Genomic DNA, 21,724 nt, shown 5'->3' on the forward strand with positions numbered 1-21,724 from the left:
CACATGTAATTGCATAATTGTTTCATAAATGTAAGACTTTGTGCTCTTAGGGACCAAGGGGGACTTCTGCAAGCCTTGATGGAGTACAACATCTCATAGTCATATGAAGTACAGAGTATGGACTGAATAATATGAGCTGTGTCCCAATTTGAAGGCTGCATCGTTCTTAGGCTATATTTGAAGGCCGAATGCATCACAGCCGCACAACGAAGGCTGTCCCATTTGGAAGGTTCCTTTAAATGCGGCGATATCTTAACGATGTTAGAGAAAAAAACTTTAAAGAGGTTAAAATGTTGACATATCTTACTAAGATGAAATGTTATAGATAGTTTTTATTCTTTATTATATACATGGACCATAATTATCATATTTAGACAGGATGTGAATCCTGTTTTGTTTTCAGACAGCTGAATATAAGTTTCAAAAAAGACCAGAACAAACATATTGCTGATCGTCAACGAAAGCTGTCTCAGTTGCTAGACAACGAGAGCAATCCTCTGTAGGCTAGACCATCCCATTGAACAAATCTTGGTTCGACCTTCACTGACTTTAAAGGTGTAGTCTTTGAAATCCATGTCCTTCGAAGGATGCAGCCTCTGCATTAGGTCACAGCTATAGTGGACATGTTCTACTTTGCTGATAACAGCTTTCAGATTAAAGTAAGATATTGTTAAATTCATGTTTTATTGGCCATACCCAGGTCCATGGTCTGCTCTGAAGGGTCTGATGGAATACCCCAGAACATGATACTGGTCAACATGGTGCAGAGCAGCAGCGAACAACAGCAGGAGACACGCTGTACTCGTGTGAAATTACTACTTGGGGGACGACTGATTACAGAGAACCAGATGTGGCCATCACGGAAATCTTTTGCAGTCTTCATGAAGAACAAATTACTGTAACATTTGAACACAATAAATTAAGCATTAATGGGAAAATTCCAAACATTTTGTGGTACATTTTGTGAAAATTTCCAAACAAGCCCCAAACATTTTTTTCATCTCACAGCTACATACCTAAACCTTTTTAAGTCCATCTCTGTTGCAACAGGAAAAACTTTATCTAGTGTGCATTCTCCCAAGTCAATGGCCAACCACGAGCTGCACAGGAAGTGCCACTTCTGCCCAGTTATTAGGTCCTGTACCATCACATTGTTAACATACCTGGAACAATTCCAAAGGGTCATATACAGGAAGTACTGCAATTACACAGACAAAAACAACATGCCACACAGGTAATCTTACACAATTCCTATTGAATATACCAAGAAGGATGCTGTCCTGAGTTGTCATGCCACAGCCTGATACTTTGTATCTCCCCCAGTGAGACAGGGGTGGTCAACAAAAACATGTCCAGTGCTCCCCTTTCAAACACCGGCTTTTCAGGGTCAGTCAAATGATGAGGTTCACTTTCTCCCTCTGTGCCCTGTAGAGTCACTGTAACCTGGAACAATGTTATGGCAGTGTTAATTCCGAATGGCACAAAAGTGTCCCTGAAAAAAATGCTGTTAGAAAATATGGACGACACTAACCTGAGAAGAGGTGGAAGCCCCACGACGATGTCCTGTGTTGATACTCAACAAGTAACGATATTCAGCTAAGGGATCATTGTCCTCAAGTACTGTGACCTTCACCTTTCAAATTTGCAGATTAAAATCAAAGTTAAACAAAGAAGTTTTTTTTCATTAAAAGTATTTATTATTTTCTTTTTTTTCTTTCAGTCAAAATATGGAATTATTTATAAGTATCTCAAATAGGATCTTCAAGAGAACCAGAAAACCTTGACTGCATCCTGAATGTCCTTTCTTCGTGCCCACATCACAACCACCAGGTAAGCCAGGATAATGGCACCTACAAAACACACCACCACTGGGTTGTTGGTGAAGGTGGCAAAGAGTTCAGCAGTGCGGGTCACATCAACCACGTTGGGCATTACGAAGAAAGAGCTTCCAAAAAAGGTCAAATGAGTACATAGGCATTGAGTAACCAATGTTGTAGTACGAGGGCCAACCTGGAAAAAAGGTAAGGCTCTAACCATGAGGTCCTCTGTATAAATTACATGCTTATTCAGTTTAAAAGGGTGTTCACACCAAGCGTGACTGCAACGACAAAGCAACTTGAAATCACTTATTTTCAATGAATGTTGGCAGTTTGCGATTATCGGTCATTTTTGGCAATGCAATTTAGGTGTGTCTAGTGAACAGAAAGACTTTATGAGATGAGAAGTGACACATCAAAACCAACGGTATAGACATTTGGTGATTTCCAGTGATCAAATCACTGTCAGTGTGAACAGTTCTTAAAATATACATTGGTTGGTCAGCTTACCCTACAGCCATCACCACTCCAATTGGCCTTCATCTCATCCCAATACAAACAGTGAGCAGCAATGGTTGTGATGAAAACTGAGGCGTTTGTCGAATTTACCCCTGCACCAACAACAGGCCTCACTAGAAGATAGTAAATGCCTACTTCTATTGTCATCTCCATAGAGTTAAGCACCCATGTGTACCTCTCCTCTGCAAAAAATAATAATAAAATAAATACTTTTCAATCTCTTGTAAACAGTATTTCATAAATTCCATTTAATTATTTATATGTGTTAATAACCTTCAGAGATGCTCCCTTCAGGCAGTTGGATCCGAGCCTCATAATTTGTATCATTAGGGTAGTCCTGATAACCCAGGAGCAACTGCAGAGGGATCTCCTCTGAAGGGTCTAACTTGAAAACCAGAGATATATTGGGTGCAGTCACATTAATGACCACAGTGCTGAAGTTTCCTAGTTCCAGAAGAGTTCGGTTAACCTCTGCCATGTCTGTCCTTGGTAAGAGAATCTAGGAAATAAAAAAGAAAGATACATTTCTGGAAGTTTTATGTTTACAGTAGCCAAGCTTTTGGTCGCTCTTGTTATTGGACACTTCTTGACAATCTCCTTTTACCTCAATCTCCTCAGTGAGATTTGCCACTGTGATCACAGAGCCGTTCATGTTGGTAAGAGAAAGAGACCCCACTGATCCACTGATTCGGTCGCCCTCACACCATGAGAATGGATTTATTCCATAACTTGTCATCTGTAATAGGTTCAAGAGGAAATTAACATAACAAAAATCTAATCTTTGAATATTACCTGTCGAGGACGTCTTAGTTTCAATGTTGCCTGGAGGGGAGAAGTGTCCAAAGAACATCAACTGGTCACGGGGTACCTCAAGCGCCAGTGCTTGGACCTCTACACTTCTACATATACACTATATCACTGTGAACTATTGTACAGGCACATAGTTTTTCCCCCCACTGTTCTACACGCAACTCTACTGTTTATTACAACCAGAAGATTCCACCTCCAACTAAGCCTATCGAAAAAGAAACTTCTTGTCTTTCCAGACAGTTCAACAATAATTCTAAACAGATCTGCCAGAAACCTTCGGGTAATCTTTGATGAGCAATTGACATGCAAAACCCTCATTGCGAAGAGTCATGCAGGTTTGCACTTCACAACATTAGGAATATCAGGTCATTCCTAGCTGAGCAGGCAGCACAACTCAATCCAAGTCCTTTAACTCTACTCCCTTTTACAAATTTACATTGCCTCCAGAAATATACTGCCTTGGGGGCATTTGTGGCCAAAGAGTAAAACTTGTAACCTGAAGGTTGTGAGTTTGATCCTCAATACTGGGAGGAAATGACAGAGATGCCCCTTGAACAATCAACCCTTAATCGCTACTGCAAATTAGCTGCTCAATGCTCCTGGTGTGTGTGTTTGTGTGTGTACACAGTTTGCAGTGTGTGTTCACTACTCACTACTCCTAATCTGTGTGCACTGACTTGGATGGGTTAAATGCAGAGGACAAATTCCAAGTATGGGTTACCATATTTCACTTTCACTTTCAGAAGCCTGAATGGCACCGACCGTACCCAGACAGTCAATTCCTTATAATATTTAAGAAACAGCTAAAACTGTGCAGTGAACGTGTCCTGCTTAGGTTGACTTTTTTGTTATTGCCTTCCTTAGGATGACTCACATTTGTAAGTCATTTTGTATAAAAGTAAAATGAATAAATTCACACAACTCACCCGTACATCTACTGGTTCATCTGCAGACAGAACATCAGATCCCATAGATGGGAGAATAAAACTGGCAGAATTCTTCTGAATGTTAAAAGGCTGTTTCTGAAGACCATCTGGTGATATTCTGAAAGAGCACAGCAGAATTATCATCTTATTGTTTAGGTTGCAATGTAAAGAGGGGAGATTTGCGTTTCTGTAACTAGGAAGTGAGAAGGGGAACATTATGGGGGCTCGTCCGGGTTTTGAACCCTGTACCTCTGACACCCAAAGCCTGTGTCAAATGAATTCAAATTATTCTCTTACCTGTTGACATATAAACCAATAACAGAAGTTCTCAGTATAGTGGGCTCCTGGTTCACCTTTTTCCCAGCCAACAAGGCACTCTGAACATTGTCCACAGTGTTTAGTAAATGACTGGAGATCTCATTCTGTAAAAGAGGGGAATGAATACAGTGTCAAGAATGATGGTTTTTAAATCAACACATGGAGCTTCACTATTATGTAGTACCTGTTCAGAAGTATTGGAGGAAACTTTGATGATGTTACTAACAGCATCAATTATTGGTGTAGATGCTTGCAGAATGTGTTCAGAGGACTCCTCACCAGAAAGCGTCAAAGAGACCAGGGAATTGCTGAGGTTTGTCAGCAGAGAACTTGCCTGTAACTGTAGCCAGTATGGATGAGTTAGGAAAAAGATGTATTATTGCTTAGGTATTGCTACCATCTAAATTCAGCCGGACTGTTCCAACGTACCTGCGCATTTCCTGTCAGCTCATGACCTTGTGTGGTAAGGCCTGCAACCACATTAGCACTCATCTGCACCTCAGCTGGATTCTTTGGGGGGATGGAGCTTGTGGCAACACTCAGACTCAGCAACATCTGTTCTCTCAGCTTTAGTCAGAAGATACAGACACATACAGTATCTGGTTATTCAGAATTACAACACAGGGGTAAAAAAGAAACAGGGAATTTAAGGACAAAACATTACTGAATGTGCATATTCCTTATAGACTACCTCCTTTTTGACACTGTCATGCTGTTCTTCAAGTAATGCATCATTCAGTCTGTCGGACACAGACTGGAACATCTGTGCCAGCGCTGGCCCATTGAGTCGACCTTGTTGCTGTAGTTGAGACACCTGTTTGGAAACCAGTGCCTGAAGATCTCCAACTGTGTGCTTACTACTGGTGTCCTTTACCTGGAACATGATATAGAACAATTTTATTTCCACAAGTCATGTCATTATTTTTGTCTGTATGTCACTCTGTCATTTTATGTGTCTGACTAATTCTCAGAAAATTGTTATATGGTCCCCATGACCTAGTGCTGACACTGAATTGCAAGATGAATCTTTATATAAATATTTATTACACGGCTCTATGCAATACTTGATTCTGATTCGCGCAATCCAGCAGAATGTTATAAAACACAAAACCCCTGATCCCAGCGCTACACTTGCTAGGAAAGTTTTTCTGTTTTTCTTTGTGGAAGTTTGCGTTTGATAAGCTAATAAAATATTTTGCATACAATTATGTCATCCAGGCATTTGCGGGTGGGAAATGTCCCTAATCATGGGCGTCAGAACCATTGTGTGTGGGTGGGACAAGACCCATTCACTTTTTAAGACCAATGATATTGGACCCACTCACTTTTATCATCTCCAATACATGTCTGCTTACATTACTACCCCGTAACCGAGAAACGTATTAAGAAACGTATTATTAAACACATGTTAAACGCTTTATTTCCCCTTTTCTAATATTTTCTTTTTTTTATTGAAAATAAATACCTTTCCGATCTGATATGTGATGGGGAAAGGGAGTAGAGCGAGTGTGGCAAAAGGCAGATTCCAACCTATGCTCGCGATATGCGTCAAAACTTAATGCCATGCGTCGTACCCTTACTCTACAGCCACGGTAAATAATTCAGTGATTTCTGTAATTTTGTCTGGCCCAATCAATCGTTTAGTAAACGGCACTTTTTCTGTCTGGATCAGGTCTGGATACTTGATGCTAGATACTGGATGCAACTTATTCATTATCATTATCTGTGAAACTGTTGATTTCTATGGCAGTTAAATGAATATAGCCTTTTTATTAGACCAGGGGTCTTCAACTAAAATAGCTTGGGGTCCAGAAAAAAAACCTTCTCACCGGCCGAGGTCCGGACAGTTATATACCTAAAAACATGAATCGATGTCTTTTTGCCAGACTAAAGAAATTAGTGTAGATTAAAATGTATTTATTGAACAAAATATAATATGTTCTCATATAGATAAAGTATGTCTTTTCATATTGTTAAAGCAAACATAGGTAATCCTTCACAAAATATATTTCATTTTGAGGTTATTCTGTTTAAGTTGTGTTGGTACAAAATATCTAATTCAACCAGTAGCCATGTCTGACAAAAATATGATGAATGAAAAAATGCCTTCATCTCTAAATCTGCACTGAAAATACATTCATTTCAACATTACTAGCAACTAAAGTGCTTTTTCTGCTGAACTGAGATAAACAGTAACAATCAATGAACACAAACCCTCCTGGTTAAAAAAACAAAACAGAAATCTCATAACATAATGTTATGTTCATTCACATGTATAGCCTACATTTAGTTAGGTAAAGACTATCTTCAGCACTGCTCTCTCTGTGCTTCAAATTGCACTGGTAAAAAATCATTAGCAATATCATCCAGAAACACAAACAGGCAAAAATAAGGTGCCACCAGTGTTGGAAAAATTAAAAAGTGCACAAAATATTTTATCTCTTTATTTTAACTGTTCCTTTAAATCCAGAAAAACGGAAATAACCTCTCAAAAGGCTGAGCTGAGTTGAGCTTAAAGATGAAATGGAAGCATAAACATTCCTTGTTCCAAAAATAATAATAAAAATAATAAAAAAGTGAATATAGCAACATTGTCTGAACTTCAGTGCATGTGAGAAATTGGCTCATTTATTTTCTGCGCCCTTACCTCAGACTGCTGAGGAAAAAGGGGTCTTTAAAATGTGTATGGCTGAATCAGAAATCGCCACTATACCCTAAATAGGGCATTATTTGAGGGGACAGCCATTTGTAGTGGCGTCCGAAACCACAGTGGACATGTTTGAGTGTACTCACATGTTGCACCACAATAACGGGTGTACAGCCGATGTACACACAACAGCAGTCTGACTTCACGCACTCGTTTTCATTCACTCCTTCAAGTGAACTGTAATAGTGGACAAATGTAGGGAATAGTGAATGAGGGTTAAGGGGCCAATTTCTGATTCAGCCTCTGTTTTGCGCGCCGTTTTCTTCAGTCTCTTCACTGTGCGTCTAAACATGTAGTGAGCATAGTAACGTAGCCGCACACCGGACTGAAGCTCATGGGCGCGTCTCAGGATCTCACACCGGACGCTCACATACGTGCAAGCTCAGTTTTGAATCGACTTCTGACAGAAGAGCTGCACGATGTTTGAATGATTACATTTATATTATATAGTCCATGTACATACTGATTTCACCCTGTGCTACAAGAGATACACTCACCGTGCAGTTCTTCTGTCAGGAGTCGATTCAAAACTGAGCTTGCGCGTAATGTGTGCGTCCGGTGTGAGATCCTGAGACGCACCCATGAGCTTCAGTCCGGTGTGCGACCCCTTTAACTGTCAACGCAACTGTGGCAACATAGGAAAAACGGTTCTACTGAGCTGCCTGATATAAATGTGATTATTTATTTATTTTAAATCGCATTTGGCATTTAGTTATTTCAGTGTGTCAAAAGGCTTCGCGGTCCGGATGGATGCATCTCGCGGTCCGGATCCGGACCGGAGTCCGCCAGTTGGCGACCCCTGTATTAGACTATTGGTATTGACTGATTTGAGATCTTTTTTGGTAGGAAAGGGATATGGCCTAAAACGCACCATAATGCAGGAAATCACATCTATGAAATCTTTTTTTTTTCGGGGGGAGAACCCCCAGACCCCCCCCAAAAAATATTTCCCCACCTATCATATTTTATACTGACCCACCCACTTTTTATTTGCTTCTGACGCCCATGTCCCTAATACTTTTTGCCAGGGTCGATATTGTCCCCATCACTCTCTGTACGGATGAACCTACTTAACACAAACAAAACACCTCCCATTAATTAGTAGAGCTTGATTTTGTTTGTTTGTTACATAAGAGGCGATTTGGTGTTCATTGCCTCTGTTCTCATTGGTGCAGATTTCACTTGCGGCTCGTGCACACTGTGCAGTCTTACCACGGATGAGTGCTTTAATCTATCACTTAACACCGTTGCGGTGACTCTGTATTTGTTTAGATTAAATCACAAAAACAATATGCCCAAGAAACTCCCAGCTCTTGATATACAATCACTGATAATATTTGGTTTTGATGAGGAAAAAACGATATGAGAGCAGATTCGAACCCAAAACCTAACTTAACAAAAGCTCTACCACTAGACCATTAGAGAATTAAAGCAAACTCTGCACATCTATGCATTTATTCAAGTAATTGATTTATTTATTGTATTAGCAATGCTATATCAAATATACCCCTAAGAGCTAATAAAATATTTAGACTCAGATCAATATTTCATGTCTAATTATTTACTTAATAAGCGGGATAATGTATATCCAGTCGGTTATTATTGCAGTTGTTATTTACCGGCTGGATACAGATGATCTGTTACATATTACATACATTGATAAATTAAACTCGGTTTAATATGCAATGCAACATAAAATATAAACATTAATTGTATTATATTTTTTAAATTGTGTTGTTTTTCAGTATTGCCAATTTGCAAGTTCATATTTATCACTATTAAATAAAAAAATGAACTGGTTGACCTTTAAATTATTGGATTACAGTCATAATTTATTTGCTATATAATTTTTGTTTTCTTCAGACAAAGTAGGCCAAGGCATATTCTGAATGTACAGTTAATGCACAAAATGTTTTGAAAGGGAAGTCATTTTTTTAATTTATAATGTTTGGTTTATTACAAGGCAAAACTGAGTAACCTAACTACCCGAATTTACTAATATACCAATTCATATTATAAAGCATAAATAAGTATATTGATTCCAAACTTACTGCATGTGACAGGGCTGAATTAGGCACAAGATTAGTAATGATAAAAAACTAAAACTATATCTATGTACAGTCAAACTAAAAAATATTCAGACACCAGATATATTTTTTACTAGTGTGTGCAGTGAGGAGAGCAAAATAAAGTAAACTGTGACATTTACATTTACATATTACACCCAATAATTCTTCATACAGTGACTACCAGTAAAACTGATAAAAATTTGGGATCAAAATGATTCAGACACTTTGAGCTGACCATGGTTTGCTAAAGTGTGTTTTCTTTAATATTGCTTGGTCATTGGTTGAGCTAATTTGGTATCATATAATTGTTCTAAAATCTAACAGCTGATTGGTTGATTGTATTCAAACATCCCTTTCTATTAAAGTTATCTGACATCAAAATGATTTTGTTCTGACAGTTAAACTGAGTCTTTGACATATTTTATCACCATTTTCAATTTTATCACCAACTACAGCGAATAAACTGTGATAATGTGAGAACATGTTGAAGGTGTCTGAACACATTTTGGTTTGAGTGTATTTAGTATTGGTCATTGAAAAACAAGTATTTGTTATATTATCTGAATATTCATCATTCTGTGCTATGTAGCTGTTACAGATCTGGTATTTTGGGCCTAAAGTGGAAAAAACATATTTTCTTGAAATTTGGCAGTGAATTATTACAAGTTTGAGGGACAATTGGCACAGTTATGAGAATGAGCCATCTGTTTAATTAATTCAGCTGAATTGTAAGTGTTTTTTTTACTTGCTTTTGAAAAGATGCTTGTAAACAAATGAGCTCAACTACAAACCCAAATGGTTACAGCAGTGTCAGCCGTAACACCTGCTGCATTCTTAACAGTGATGTCCACCATCAGGCTGTAGTTGTTATGAACATTCCCCAGAGGGAGGTAAAGCGACTCCACTGTGTGCTCGGCGCCACAGTAAAAATAATTACCTGCAAAATAGGTCAAAGTACAAGGAGTTCACTTTTATATGCATAGGCTGATGTCGCGTTTTTTTCAGGAAGAACCAAATTTAGAATGAAAAAAAAGACACATTTCTCACCACGGGCAGTTTTGAAGCAGAACACACACGGTCCTGCTGTGCAGAAAGATGGATCCACAGAGCAGCTGATCTTAAAGGGAGAGAGAACATCACCCACCAGAGGGCTAATGATGCAGGAGGGAGGACGCACGACGACAGGGGGCGTCACAGAGCTCAGTGATTTGTTAGTGGTATGAGAAGTAGGAGACACAGTAGTCTGCAAATGCGGCATAACTGATGAGTGCTCAGTGACGGATTCACCAGTAATGGGAACAGTGTATCTAGCTGATCCAGATAAGCTGTCCTTGATAGCTGAGAGAAAACACAGATTTTACATTAATCAACAGGGATCTCAAATTTAATTAATATTAGTCACACAGATAATTTAGAGTTACACTTTATTTTAAGGTGTTATTGACACAGTGTAATTATTATATATATTTAAGTATTAATTAACAACATGTACTACATGGTTAGGGTTTGGTTGAGGATTAGTACCATGTAATAATGCATAATTTACTATTATTACTATGGTAAGTAACGTGTAACAAGGACACTGTGAAATAAAGTGTTACCATACTGAGTAGTATTAATTAACATCATGTACGGTTTTAGTTAGGGACTGGTTTAGGATTAGTTACATGTAATTATGCATAATTTACTGTTTTTACGGTTGCACTTTATATAAAAAAAAAAGTGAAACATCGTTCATAGTTGCTGTGATAACTGAGGAAAACTGAATTTATACATCCACCAAATTCACTATAACAGCATTTATGTAGAAGTAACTAAAAGTGTTGTTTGCAGGTGCTGCTTGTTTTGATATGTAGTTATATGTGCATTGAAATTCATACATTTTAATTGTGATTTCAGTCATTTTGCGGCAACTCTATTGCTGTTTACTCTGGTGTTAAGATTGGGATGATTGGGACAAGTGGACGACACTAAATACAGGTGTAAACGGGTCTAAAGCGTTTTGAGCTTGTCCACTTACGGCCACGTCCAGAGGTAGTGGGAAACACATTAGACCGGATTGCTTTCGTAGTGTAGTCGCTCATGTGGTCGAATGTGTTCAAACAGCCACAAAAGACCGTCTTCTCTCCGTCTACTGACCTAATGCGGGAACATTATGGGAAGAGCGCGAGCCAGACGGGATTTAAGCATTGACGGCTGGAGACCCAAGTTTGGTTTGAAGAGGTAAAACATACCTAAACATTCACATGAAAATTGTATGAGCTTATTTTGTCCATTAGATCGAAAGATATGAAAATACCCGCCTATAGACCATCCCCTCGAGGAAATCAGTACAGAAGGGGTTGAAAGTGGACAAAAGAGACAGAATGTGTCTCCCTCGTCTACTTGTAATCTGATCGACCAAAACACACCAGACCACCTTAAGACCAGGTGTAAACAGGGCCTACAGTATATTTATTTAGATGAATGAGTTCAATTTAAAGCAAGTAAAGCAACTCCTACCATAAACCACCACCGTGATATCATGCTTTGCTTTTCGCAGTACTCCACTCTCTATCGTATAAGAGCTGCTGCCTTCTGCCTGCTGTATCAATGGCTTTTTCACTGACTCGGAGTCACAGCGGCTCAGCGAACCCTGTGAGAAGGTCATTTGCATTGTAATAAACCATCTGAGCACATTGTGTCATGTTTAAAAAAAGTGGGTCCCTTGTGAAAAAGAAGTGAGATTATTTGTATTAAATGTGCACTTTTATTGTACTTTAAATCTTACAATTAGACACTTAAAAACCCTGTACATTGCACGTAATATTATAATGCCTAATAATGAAATAAAATGCAATTTCGAGCTTTCATGATGTTTCTTAACACACTTAAGTACAATTTATAATAATGTCAAATTAAAAGTTTGACTTCAAAATACATTTGAATATATATATATATATATATATATATATATATATATATATATATATATATATATATATATATATATATATATATATATATATATATATAGTCATGCTTTAGTGAAGTACACATGTTGGTTAACATGCTACAGTACATAATTATAGTTATAACTGTAGTGTGTTATATTACATTTAAAGTTAATATGTTTCAAATACAACTTTATCATTGCAAATGTGTAAGTAAAAATACATTTAAACTATACTTTGAATATAAATGACATATTACAGTTCAGAAATGCTTGTCAATACACTCTCATATTTCAACAAAATATAGAAGTAATTAAGTAATTACATATAAATATGCACTTAAGTTGGTTTAAAAACGCTCTAAAGTTCAGTTAATTGCATTTAATATACATTTTAACTATAATGCATTTTCGGTAACACTTTATTTTATAGTGTCCATGTTACATAAATTACATGTAAGAACAGTAAATGTTGCATAATTACACGCAAATTAACCAACAACTAACCATATAGTAAGTACATGTTGTAAATGAATATTACTCAGTACTTAAGTATATAACTATACTGTAACAATGACACCTTAAAATTAAGTGTAACCAACTTTTCTAATCATTTTAATTAACATGTAATTAAGTGTCTGTTAAACATTACATTCAGTATATTTTTTTAAAGTATATTATTTTGCTAATAAGCACTTATTTTAAAAGTATGCTAAAATTTACTTATTTTTCACAAGGGATTATGTGCAAAACGCACATTATGTTTAATGACACTTACAGTGAAATAAAATCACTTACAGTAAAATTCTTAGTGCTCTCGAAGTACCAAACTATTTTCTGACATCCTTCACACTGCACCTGTAGCTTCACACTCTCAGCAATGTTCACGGGATTGCAGTTGGAACAGCTAAAGAGAGAGGAGATAAAGTAAAGATTGTTTTTTAAAGTAGCACAAATGACAACAAATCTAAGAATACATTTTAATAAAATTAAAAACATTTTTCTTACGTTATAGTGAGCTTCATATTTTCACTAGGAATCACAGTGATGCATCTGGTTCCAGTTTGTGTGTAACCATTGGATTTGGTATGTACAGTATACACTGAGAAACTGTATACTGGTGGAAGACAAGCTTCGGATATCTCATAATCTCTATTTTTCACTTCAGCTGGACAGGGGCAAGTGTCACCTACCGTACAAAGAAAAGGGAAAGAAAGGGTGAACGTGATTTCACCAAGTGCAACATGTTCCTGGAACAACATTCCAATCCTCAAATAAGATTTGAGGAACAACTTCACAGTTTATGTCAAGTTTAAGCTTACAACAAGGGTTAGGAGCATCATTTACCTATCATTTCCCCACTGATTTAAGCAATAAATTATGAGTAGGGTCAGGTAGGGTCATGGATAGGGTTAGGACAACATTTTTGAATTCAAAAGTGGTAGCGTGATAGGTTGCCACCTCTGCAATAAATCCATTTGTGAAATGGCCATGTAAAAATTACAGAGCGGGGTCAGCGCATGCTGAGGGTCACAGTGGACAGAAGTCGGCAACTTTCTGCAGAGCCAACAGCTACAGACCTCCAAACTTCTAGTGGCCTTCAGATTAGCTCAAGAACAGTGCGTAGAGAGCTTCATGGAATGGGTTTCCATGGCCGAGCAGATCATCCAAGCCATACATCACCAAGTGCAATGCAAAGCGTGGGATGCAGTGGAGTAAAGCAGCTGCCACTGGAAGTATGGTGGAGGGGGTATTATGATGTGGGGTTGTTTTTCAAAGGTTAGGTTGGCCCCTTATTTCCAGTGAAAGGAACTCTTACTTTGTGGGAAGAGATTTGGGAGAGCCCCTTCCTGTTCCAACATGACTGCGCACCAGTGCACAAAGCCAGGTTTGTGCACTGGTGCGCAGTCCAGGTTTGGTTTGAAGAAACAGAGTCCTGACCTCAACCCGACTGAACACCTTTGAGATTAATTAGAGTGGAGACTGAGAGTCAGGCCTTCTCGTCTAACATCAGTGCCTGACCTCACAAATGCACTTCTAGAAGAATGGTCAAAAAATCCCATAAACACACTCCTGAACCTTGTGGAAAGCCTTCTCAGAAGAGTTGAAGCTGTTATAGCTGCAAAGGGTGGGCCAACTCCATATTAAACCCTACGGATTCAGAATAGGATGTTATTAAAGTTTATGTGCATTTAAAGGCTGACGTCCCAAAACTTTTGGCAATATTATCTTAAATGGCAAAATAACGGTGATGGCCCCAATAATATCTGTAGTCCTAACTACAGACATGACAAAAAGCCTCTTTCTCCACTGATGGCTATTCAAAAGTATACATATAAGTATGGGACAGGGTGACTGCACTGTATTAAGGAGAGGATGACCGGGGCCATGTATTGCAAGATTTTGGGGAACAACCTCCTTCCCTCAGTTAGAGCATTGAAGATGGGTCTAGGCTGGGTCTTCCAACATGACAAGGACCCGAAGCACACAGCCAGGATAACCAAGGAGTGGCTCTGTAAGAAGCATATCAAGCTTCTGGCGTGGCCTAGCCAGTCTCCAGATATAAACCCAATAGAAAATCTTTGGAGGGAGCTCAAACTCCATGTTTCTCAGCGACAGGCCAGAAACCTGACTGATCTAGAGAAGATCTGTGTGGAGGAGTGGGCCAAAATCCCTCCTGCAGTGTGTGCAAACCTGGTGAAAAACTACAGGAAACGTTTGACCTCTGTAATTGCAAACAAAGGCTACTGTACCAAATACTCAGTACTCAGGTGTTCAAATACTTATTTGCAGCTGTATCATACAAATAAATAGTTTAAAAATCATACATTGTGATGATTTTTTTTCTAAAAAATTTTTTTAGATTATGTCTCTCACAGTGGACATGCACCTACGATGACAATTTCAGACACCTCCATGATTTCTAAGTGGGAGAACTTGCAAAATAGCAGGGTGTTCAAATACTTATTTTCCTCACTGTATTTAAACTAAATTGATTGCAAGTAACATATATTGCTAGTATTTCATGATAATATAGTCAATGTTTCATCATTGCCCAGTTTCTTTAGACATCGTGAAACTGCCCAAGCAACTGCTATTGAGATCTGTTATTATAGACCTCATGGATAAATTACAGGTTGCGCATTATTTTACAGTATGTGCATTTACGTGTGCTTACAGTTTACTTACCTAAGAATGTACGTGAAGTATAATATAAGGTAACTAAATGGGTTAAGGTTAAGCTTAGCGGTTCAGTGTTATTACCTATAGTTATTACCCAGTTATTGCAATTACTACAATGAGTGTGTGTACATGAGGAACAGGGCTGTAAAATAATATGCTACCAAAACCCATTATTTGTGATTGAGTTATAATGGTACTTACTGCATTTCCAGACAGCGTTGTTATCCTTTAGTCCATCTACATATAGTTTGACTCTGGTAGTGCCGATGACCGGGACCTCTGGATCTACAGTGATCTGCAGATGATTGGCACTGGCAAGGCTCACATGCTCACCGATCTGTGGAAATTATAGAAGTAATCTTTTTTAAACATATTTTTTTTTAAAGTAATTGTTAAAGCAATGATCTTGGTTCAATAAAAAATCAAGCTATTGACAGCACCTGTGGCATCTAGTTTGAAAAAAACAAACAAACAAACAAAAACAGGATTTCTGTTTTTTGCTGTAATCAACAACATCTCACACAGTGCTCTTGAATTTGAGCTTAACTTGTATTGAATGCTTATATGAAGTGTATGTGTTTATGTGTTGAGACATACTGTGTCTTCATCGTGTTGGTTCAGTGTTTCGTTGTGACAGTAAACTGTTGTGTTTCCACCATCCGTTTCCAAGCTTGAGAAGAAATTCTCTGCTCTGACCACAACATTTAATTCGCCTAAATGATAGGATAGAGAAATAATCAAACTGAAGAAGCTGCAAGCCAAATCTTATCTAAATAAACATTATACATGACCGAAAGTGTGAAGATTTTTTTCATAGTTTTCAGTTACGTGACGGCGCGAGGATCTGACCAACTGTCCAACGATCCAATCAATTCCCATTTGACAACTTCAAGTCTTTCTCTAAATTTTTGCCCTCATCCTTCTCTCGGGTCATTTTGACCCGAAGCTCTTTTTTTCTTCTTCTTTTTTTTTGAGCACTTTTGTCACAATTGAACCATGAATGCACAATTTCTTTAACTGGATTCAAGAAGTTTTGTGGTTGAAATTTACAAGACTTGTGGGTCAATTTGACCCCCTTAGGAATTAATAAATGCAAGCAATGCTTCAGCATACATAGAAAAACCTAAAAGTGCTTAAAATTTAAACAAAAAATGCTAAAACTACCACACACAAAAAAAGATTTTTTTATAATGTCCACATATGTCTTAATGCATACTGAAGGTAAATGACTTTAGGGCCCTGCAGAAGCTCATTTGCTCTATATATAGAGCTATAAGATCATTTGGCGAGAGGGAAGGATAAGGGTTAAGAAGCTGTTTAAAGGGGGGGTGAAATGCTGTTTCATGCATACTGATCTTTTTACACTGTTAAAGACTTGGAATCCCATACTAAACATAGACAAAGTTTCAAAAGTTAAGGTGGACGTTTGATGGGAGTATTTCTTTGTCAAAAATACTACTTCCGGTTAGTCATAAGTTTCGGCAAGTTTTTTGAGATCATGCGTCCCCTTTGACGTTAATGGGGGCGGAATTTCCTTGTATGGGCCTTACGGACAATTCTACCGGAAGCGTGTGAGAGAGAGAGAGAGAGAGAGCGAAAGTAACAGGCTACGCCCATCAAAGCGCTGGCTTGTAGGATGCTGGACAGGTGATGTGCACATAACAATGTCACCAAAAAAGTGCGTTTTTGGTTGCCAGACCAAGACAGTCCTGCACAGATTCGCCAAAACCCCCGCGTTAAGGCAACAGTGGATGTAATTTGCTTTTCCGGATCAGCAACTGAGTTGCGCGAATGTTTATATCTGTTCGCTGCATTTCGGTGCCGACTGTTTCATAAACAAGGCCCAGCTCGATGCCGGATTTTCCAGATCGCCTAATGCTGAAGGATGGAGCAGTCCCAACGTTAGAAGCGCAGGCGGTGAGTGAGACTGCTTCAAATGTCTGTGTTTTTGCCTATGCTCATCAAGTAGCCCAAACATGATCACGTATAGTTAATTGATCAATGGAGCATGCGATGTGTAGTGCGTGTACATTTGTTTAGCTGGCCACTATATGTGTAACTTTATGTTTGTGTATTGTAAAAGCACTCCAAACAAAAATACACAAAGAGGGGGGAAATATGCTGAACTAAATAAGCACGCTTCTTCATTCAAATGCGCTACTATTCCGTGTCTTTCTATGTAACTTAACCTGCCTTGCAAAACCAGTCCGCTTACTGTCTACACAAACCACGCGTAAACACACAAACACACGTGTACAACTGCACTTCCCACATGTACACCTTCAAAGACAAAAATACGACGATATAATTCGAGTATAAATATGTAAATAACACAAGTCGCTAAGCATATTATATAGTTAGTGTATAACTTGTACCACATAGAGACGTCCTGCTCTAGTTGTTTTTGCTGCTGCTCCTGTTCACCTGCAGCCTCTGGGTCTGATTACGGATCATAGATGTATGGCTGTATCTGATTAAAAGCCATATTTTTATTTTGAATAAAGTTTTTTTCCCGCTGTTAGGGATGACACAGCTTTACGACGCACTCGACTCAACACAATAGCAGCAGCGAGCACACGTCATTATTTAGCTCCGCTCACACGACACGCCCCCACCCGCTCGGCTTTTTTCGGAAAGACTCGGAACAGCGCATCTTTCTTATATAATTATAAAAAAAATAAAGACTTTTCGGAGATATGCAGGATGCAATGCTACTCTATAGGTACTCAAGATTGACATGACACTGACTGAAACTGAGTGTTTCACCCCCCCTTTAACTCAGATATACAATAGGAAAGAAAAGACTATTGCAACTTCTGTTTCATGCTGACTTGAGCATTTTATAATGGTTTTCTTTGGGAAACCGTTTAGCGTGAAATTTTGCATGTTGCATTCATATTCTGGATTCATCTGTTTGCTTCTCGTTTTATTAATAAGGTGCATCCTGAAAATGGTCCTCAAATATAATGTAGAGAATATAAGATTTTATTTACAATGGTTTTCTATTAAAATAAGCTTAAAGCTGCACTATGTAAAAAAAATTGTCCGCTAGTGTAATTACAATAATGTAAAAATGTCTGCCTTGAATGCAATGTAAGTCGCTTTGGATAAAAGCGTCTGCCAAATGCATAAATGTCAATGTAAATGTAGTGTGCGCCTATTCAAAACAAAGCCGTAGTTTGATGACGCCAAGTTTGAGCTCAGAATCTTGGGACATGTGGTCTTCACCTTACAGCCGGTGAAAAAAAAGAATCAGGATAGGACTCATGGCAGAAATCATGTTGATGGATGTGGTTATTATCATTACTGTAGTATGAAGCCTAGCAGGACCGAGTGTTGAGGAGCTGAGCAAGGCTGCTGGAGCGATTGTGGTGCAACACACGCACAGCAGCAGGACTTTTATTACGACGGGACACAGTCGCCGGCGCCATTTCCTTTTTTCATAAGTATGAGGTAACGCTGCTCTGTTTATCATATTGGATACATTTAAGTGTTTTTAAAATGATGTTATGACATTACTCTGTGCGTTCGTTTAGCGGCTGCTGTTCACACTGCTAAGAGTAAAGCACTTCTGCCAAATAAAACTGTAAACCGAGGGTAAGGCAGATATGACGCAATTGAAAGGCAACTCCCTCAGACGTTCCGGCTTCTTGGTTAAATAGCAATTTCTCACAATTTACAAATAGTTGGAAACATTTGGGCTATTGTAAGAACTCAACTGAACAAAATATATAACACTGGCCTAGTGTTTTTTTAAAATATATTTCACTACAAAAATCCTACATAGTCCTTTTAAATGTTGAAAATTAGCCTATGATTTAGTCACCTTTAATTCATCCTAGGTGTTTATGACTCTCTTCTTTCAGCCAAACACATTCAGAGTTATATTAAAAAATGCCCGTCTCTTCCAAACTTTATAATGTCAGTGAATGGTACCTTAGATTTTGAAGCCCAAAAAAAAGTGCATCCATCCATCATAAAAGTAATCCAGATGACTCCGGGGGTTGATTAAGGCCTTATAAAGTGAAGTGATGCATTTGTGTAAGAAAAATATCTATATTTAAAACTTTATGCACTTTAATCACTGGCTTCTGGTAACAACCATATGCGTATCGAGTTCTGGTGGAAGAGTGACCTCTGACCCGACGGGCTAATGTGGACAGTTAATATAGGGCTGGGTAAAAAAAACTGATTCCTCGTTTTTAAATGATTCTCATTTTTACACACCAATATAGATTCTTAAATCTCAAGAATCGATTAGTCTATCCTGTTTTCAGTTGATGAATGAATGGAGTGACTGCCTGACTCTCATCCAATACATTTTTAGAGAATGAGAAACCACAGTTAAAAGGTTTAAATTTAAAAAAAATAAAAATAAAAAATAAATTAAAAAAATAATTGAAGTACAAATATAATTATTTAATTGTAAAGTTTAAATGAGGACATGTGCTGATTTGTAAGTATTATAAGTTTAGTATTATAAAAAGCATTCTTGAGTGTAGTTTAAGTGTTTACATACAAATCAGTTCATTTTAAACTTCCAATATTATAATAGGCTAATGTATCCACTGTAGGCTATAGCATTAGTTGAGTCATTTTCCTTGAGAAAATTTGCCATGATATAGGCCTACATCCAAAATAATTGAAATTAAATCAAAACGCAATCGAATTGAATCGAACTGGATGTTTGTGAATCAAAATTGAATCAAAACGTGAAATTGGTTTCAATACCCTTGTCGCATTCATATTCTGTGCACATCTGCTTACCTGCATATGTCATCAATAAGATATATACTGCATTTGGTCTCTTAATAACAATATTTTAGTACAAACCTGGAAATAATAAAATACAGGTAGCAGAGGAAAGCTTGTTTTGACCTTCAAGTGAGCTTTTCCGTAAGGTTGTGACGTCACATGAAAACTGACTTAATCCAAATTAAACATCCACTTTTGGCCATGCAAAGTAAGTTTCAAATCAAATGGCTGCACCTTGTATTGTGTTTGAGATGTGGAAAACCTGTGGACCTCCATGCAGCATCTCATGCATCTCAGAGAAGGTGTGATTGGCTCCAGACACCAGGAAATGCAGTTGCACTGGAGCTCCCTGATCCAGAGTCACATTAACAGAGAGCGCACGGACAGGACACTGCTCATGCTCAAGCTCCACGTCTGCTATGAGGCCTTCCACTGGCTCCACCAAGCACAGCTCCAGGACGGTGGAGCCATCTATGGCCGTCACCCCATTGAGAGCCACAACAGTAAGCTGGTGGCAGCCTGGTCCTAACTGCTGCTGTACTTCTGCAGACACGGTGATGTTATGGGGAACGATTCCTCTCATAGCAGATGCGGAGACCAGCTCTGTATTTCCATGCTGGATTTTGTAGGTTACATTTGTTCCTGGTGGAGGTAAACATTTATTTAGATTTTGTCCGTTTTTAACACTTACTGTATATTAAGCTATGTTAGGGTGACCAAACGTCCTGTTTTCAAGTCCTGTCCTGGCCCTAATATAACAATTTTATATCCATACAGAGGGGGCATATTTTAAATGTATTGAAATTAATAAGGAATCTTTGAGTAACCTTTGAGTATCATTTGAGTATCTCATTGCGGGCCGAGTCTCCTGGTTTTCGGTAATCAAAATATGGTTACCCTAGCCTATGTTCTTTGAATCACTATACATATTTCTGTCATCTGGTTAAGGAAAATGTAAGTAAATGGATAATAAAATTGCAAAGACTAAAAATAATGAGTGATCCAAGCTATATCTAGGGACAACAAGCCAGTACGAAACCAAATATAGACACTGCATAGCAACACACTAAGCAATTTTGGCAACCTAGTGTTGTAGTTAAGTTTAGCATGGACAAGAACCTTATTTTTTTTTAAATGTAAAAATACAAATTACTATGTAAGCTTATAAAATAAAAAAGGTAATTGTGACTTTTTATCTCATATTTCTGACTTTTTTCACAGTGAGTAAAACATGACATAATATTAAGAAAAAAGGTATAAACTCACAAACATAATGACAGAATTGACAGATATAAACTCATAATTGTATAAAAGATTAATCTTATATTCTGATTTCATTTCTCATATTTCCAAGATTATAACTCACAATTTTGACATTTATATCTCACAATACTTTATACTTTTATGTAATACTTACTTTATCTCAAATAAAGTAAGAATTGCACAATTAGTATTTTAGATTTTTTTATAACTTTTAAGTTATAAGATGAGATTTACGAGATATACACTTACAATCATAAAGTCAGAATTTTGAATAAATAAATAAAAATGTCAGAAAAAATGTACAAAAATATTCAAATTTGTTGGATATTAAAAACAAAAATAAAGTCAGAAATGTGAGAAATAAACTTTAAAAAATTGTCAAAATTTGTGAGGTATAAACTTAAAAAAATAAAGTCAGAATTGCC

The 21,724-nt window shown here is 37.7% G+C and overlaps 1 protein-coding gene across 2 annotated transcripts in view; it reads right to left on the reverse strand.

Moving 5' to 3' along the window:
• pkd1l2a (polycystic kidney disease 1 like 2a) overlaps positions 1 to 21,724 on the reverse strand; it is a 41,531-nt gene that overhangs the window by 11,089 nt on the left and 8,718 nt on the right. For both annotated transcript variants that reach the window (XM_067458037.1, XM_067458122.1), the window contains exons 7-27: positions 20,271 to 20,678; positions 15,879 to 15,994; positions 15,483 to 15,618; positions 13,107 to 13,287; positions 12,897 to 13,005; positions 11,669 to 11,801; positions 10,214 to 10,504; positions 9,958 to 10,103; positions 5,082 to 5,264; positions 4,820 to 4,957; positions 4,575 to 4,730; positions 4,370 to 4,494; positions 4,073 to 4,190; positions 2,941 to 3,072; positions 2,610 to 2,835; positions 2,328 to 2,518; positions 1,780 to 2,010; positions 1,532 to 1,633; positions 1,265 to 1,443; positions 1,017 to 1,163; positions 697 to 896 (exon numbers count right to left, since the gene is read on the reverse strand). In XM_067458037.1, coding sequence (XP_067314138.1) covers positions 697 to 896; positions 1,017 to 1,163; positions 1,265 to 1,443; positions 1,532 to 1,633; positions 1,780 to 2,010; positions 2,328 to 2,518; positions 2,610 to 2,835; positions 2,941 to 3,072; positions 4,073 to 4,190; positions 4,370 to 4,494; positions 4,575 to 4,730; positions 4,820 to 4,957; positions 5,082 to 5,264; positions 9,958 to 10,103; positions 10,214 to 10,504; positions 11,669 to 11,801; positions 12,897 to 13,005; positions 13,107 to 13,287; positions 15,483 to 15,618; positions 15,879 to 15,994; positions 20,271 to 20,678 — 3,648 coding nt within the window. The remainder of the gene's footprint in view (positions 1 to 696; positions 897 to 1,016; positions 1,164 to 1,264; positions 1,444 to 1,531; positions 1,634 to 1,779; positions 2,011 to 2,327; positions 2,519 to 2,609; positions 2,836 to 2,940; positions 3,073 to 4,072; positions 4,191 to 4,369; positions 4,495 to 4,574; positions 4,731 to 4,819; positions 4,958 to 5,081; positions 5,265 to 9,957; positions 10,104 to 10,213; positions 10,505 to 11,668; positions 11,802 to 12,896; positions 13,006 to 13,106; positions 13,288 to 15,482; positions 15,619 to 15,878; positions 15,995 to 20,270; positions 20,679 to 21,724) is intronic.

This window comes from Pseudorasbora parva, chromosome 1, assembly GCF_024679245.1.
Source record: "Pseudorasbora parva isolate DD20220531a chromosome 1, ASM2467924v1, whole genome shotgun sequence".
In the NCBI taxonomy this organism is placed as follows: Eukaryota; Metazoa; Chordata; class Actinopteri; order Cypriniformes; family Gobionidae; genus Pseudorasbora; species Pseudorasbora parva.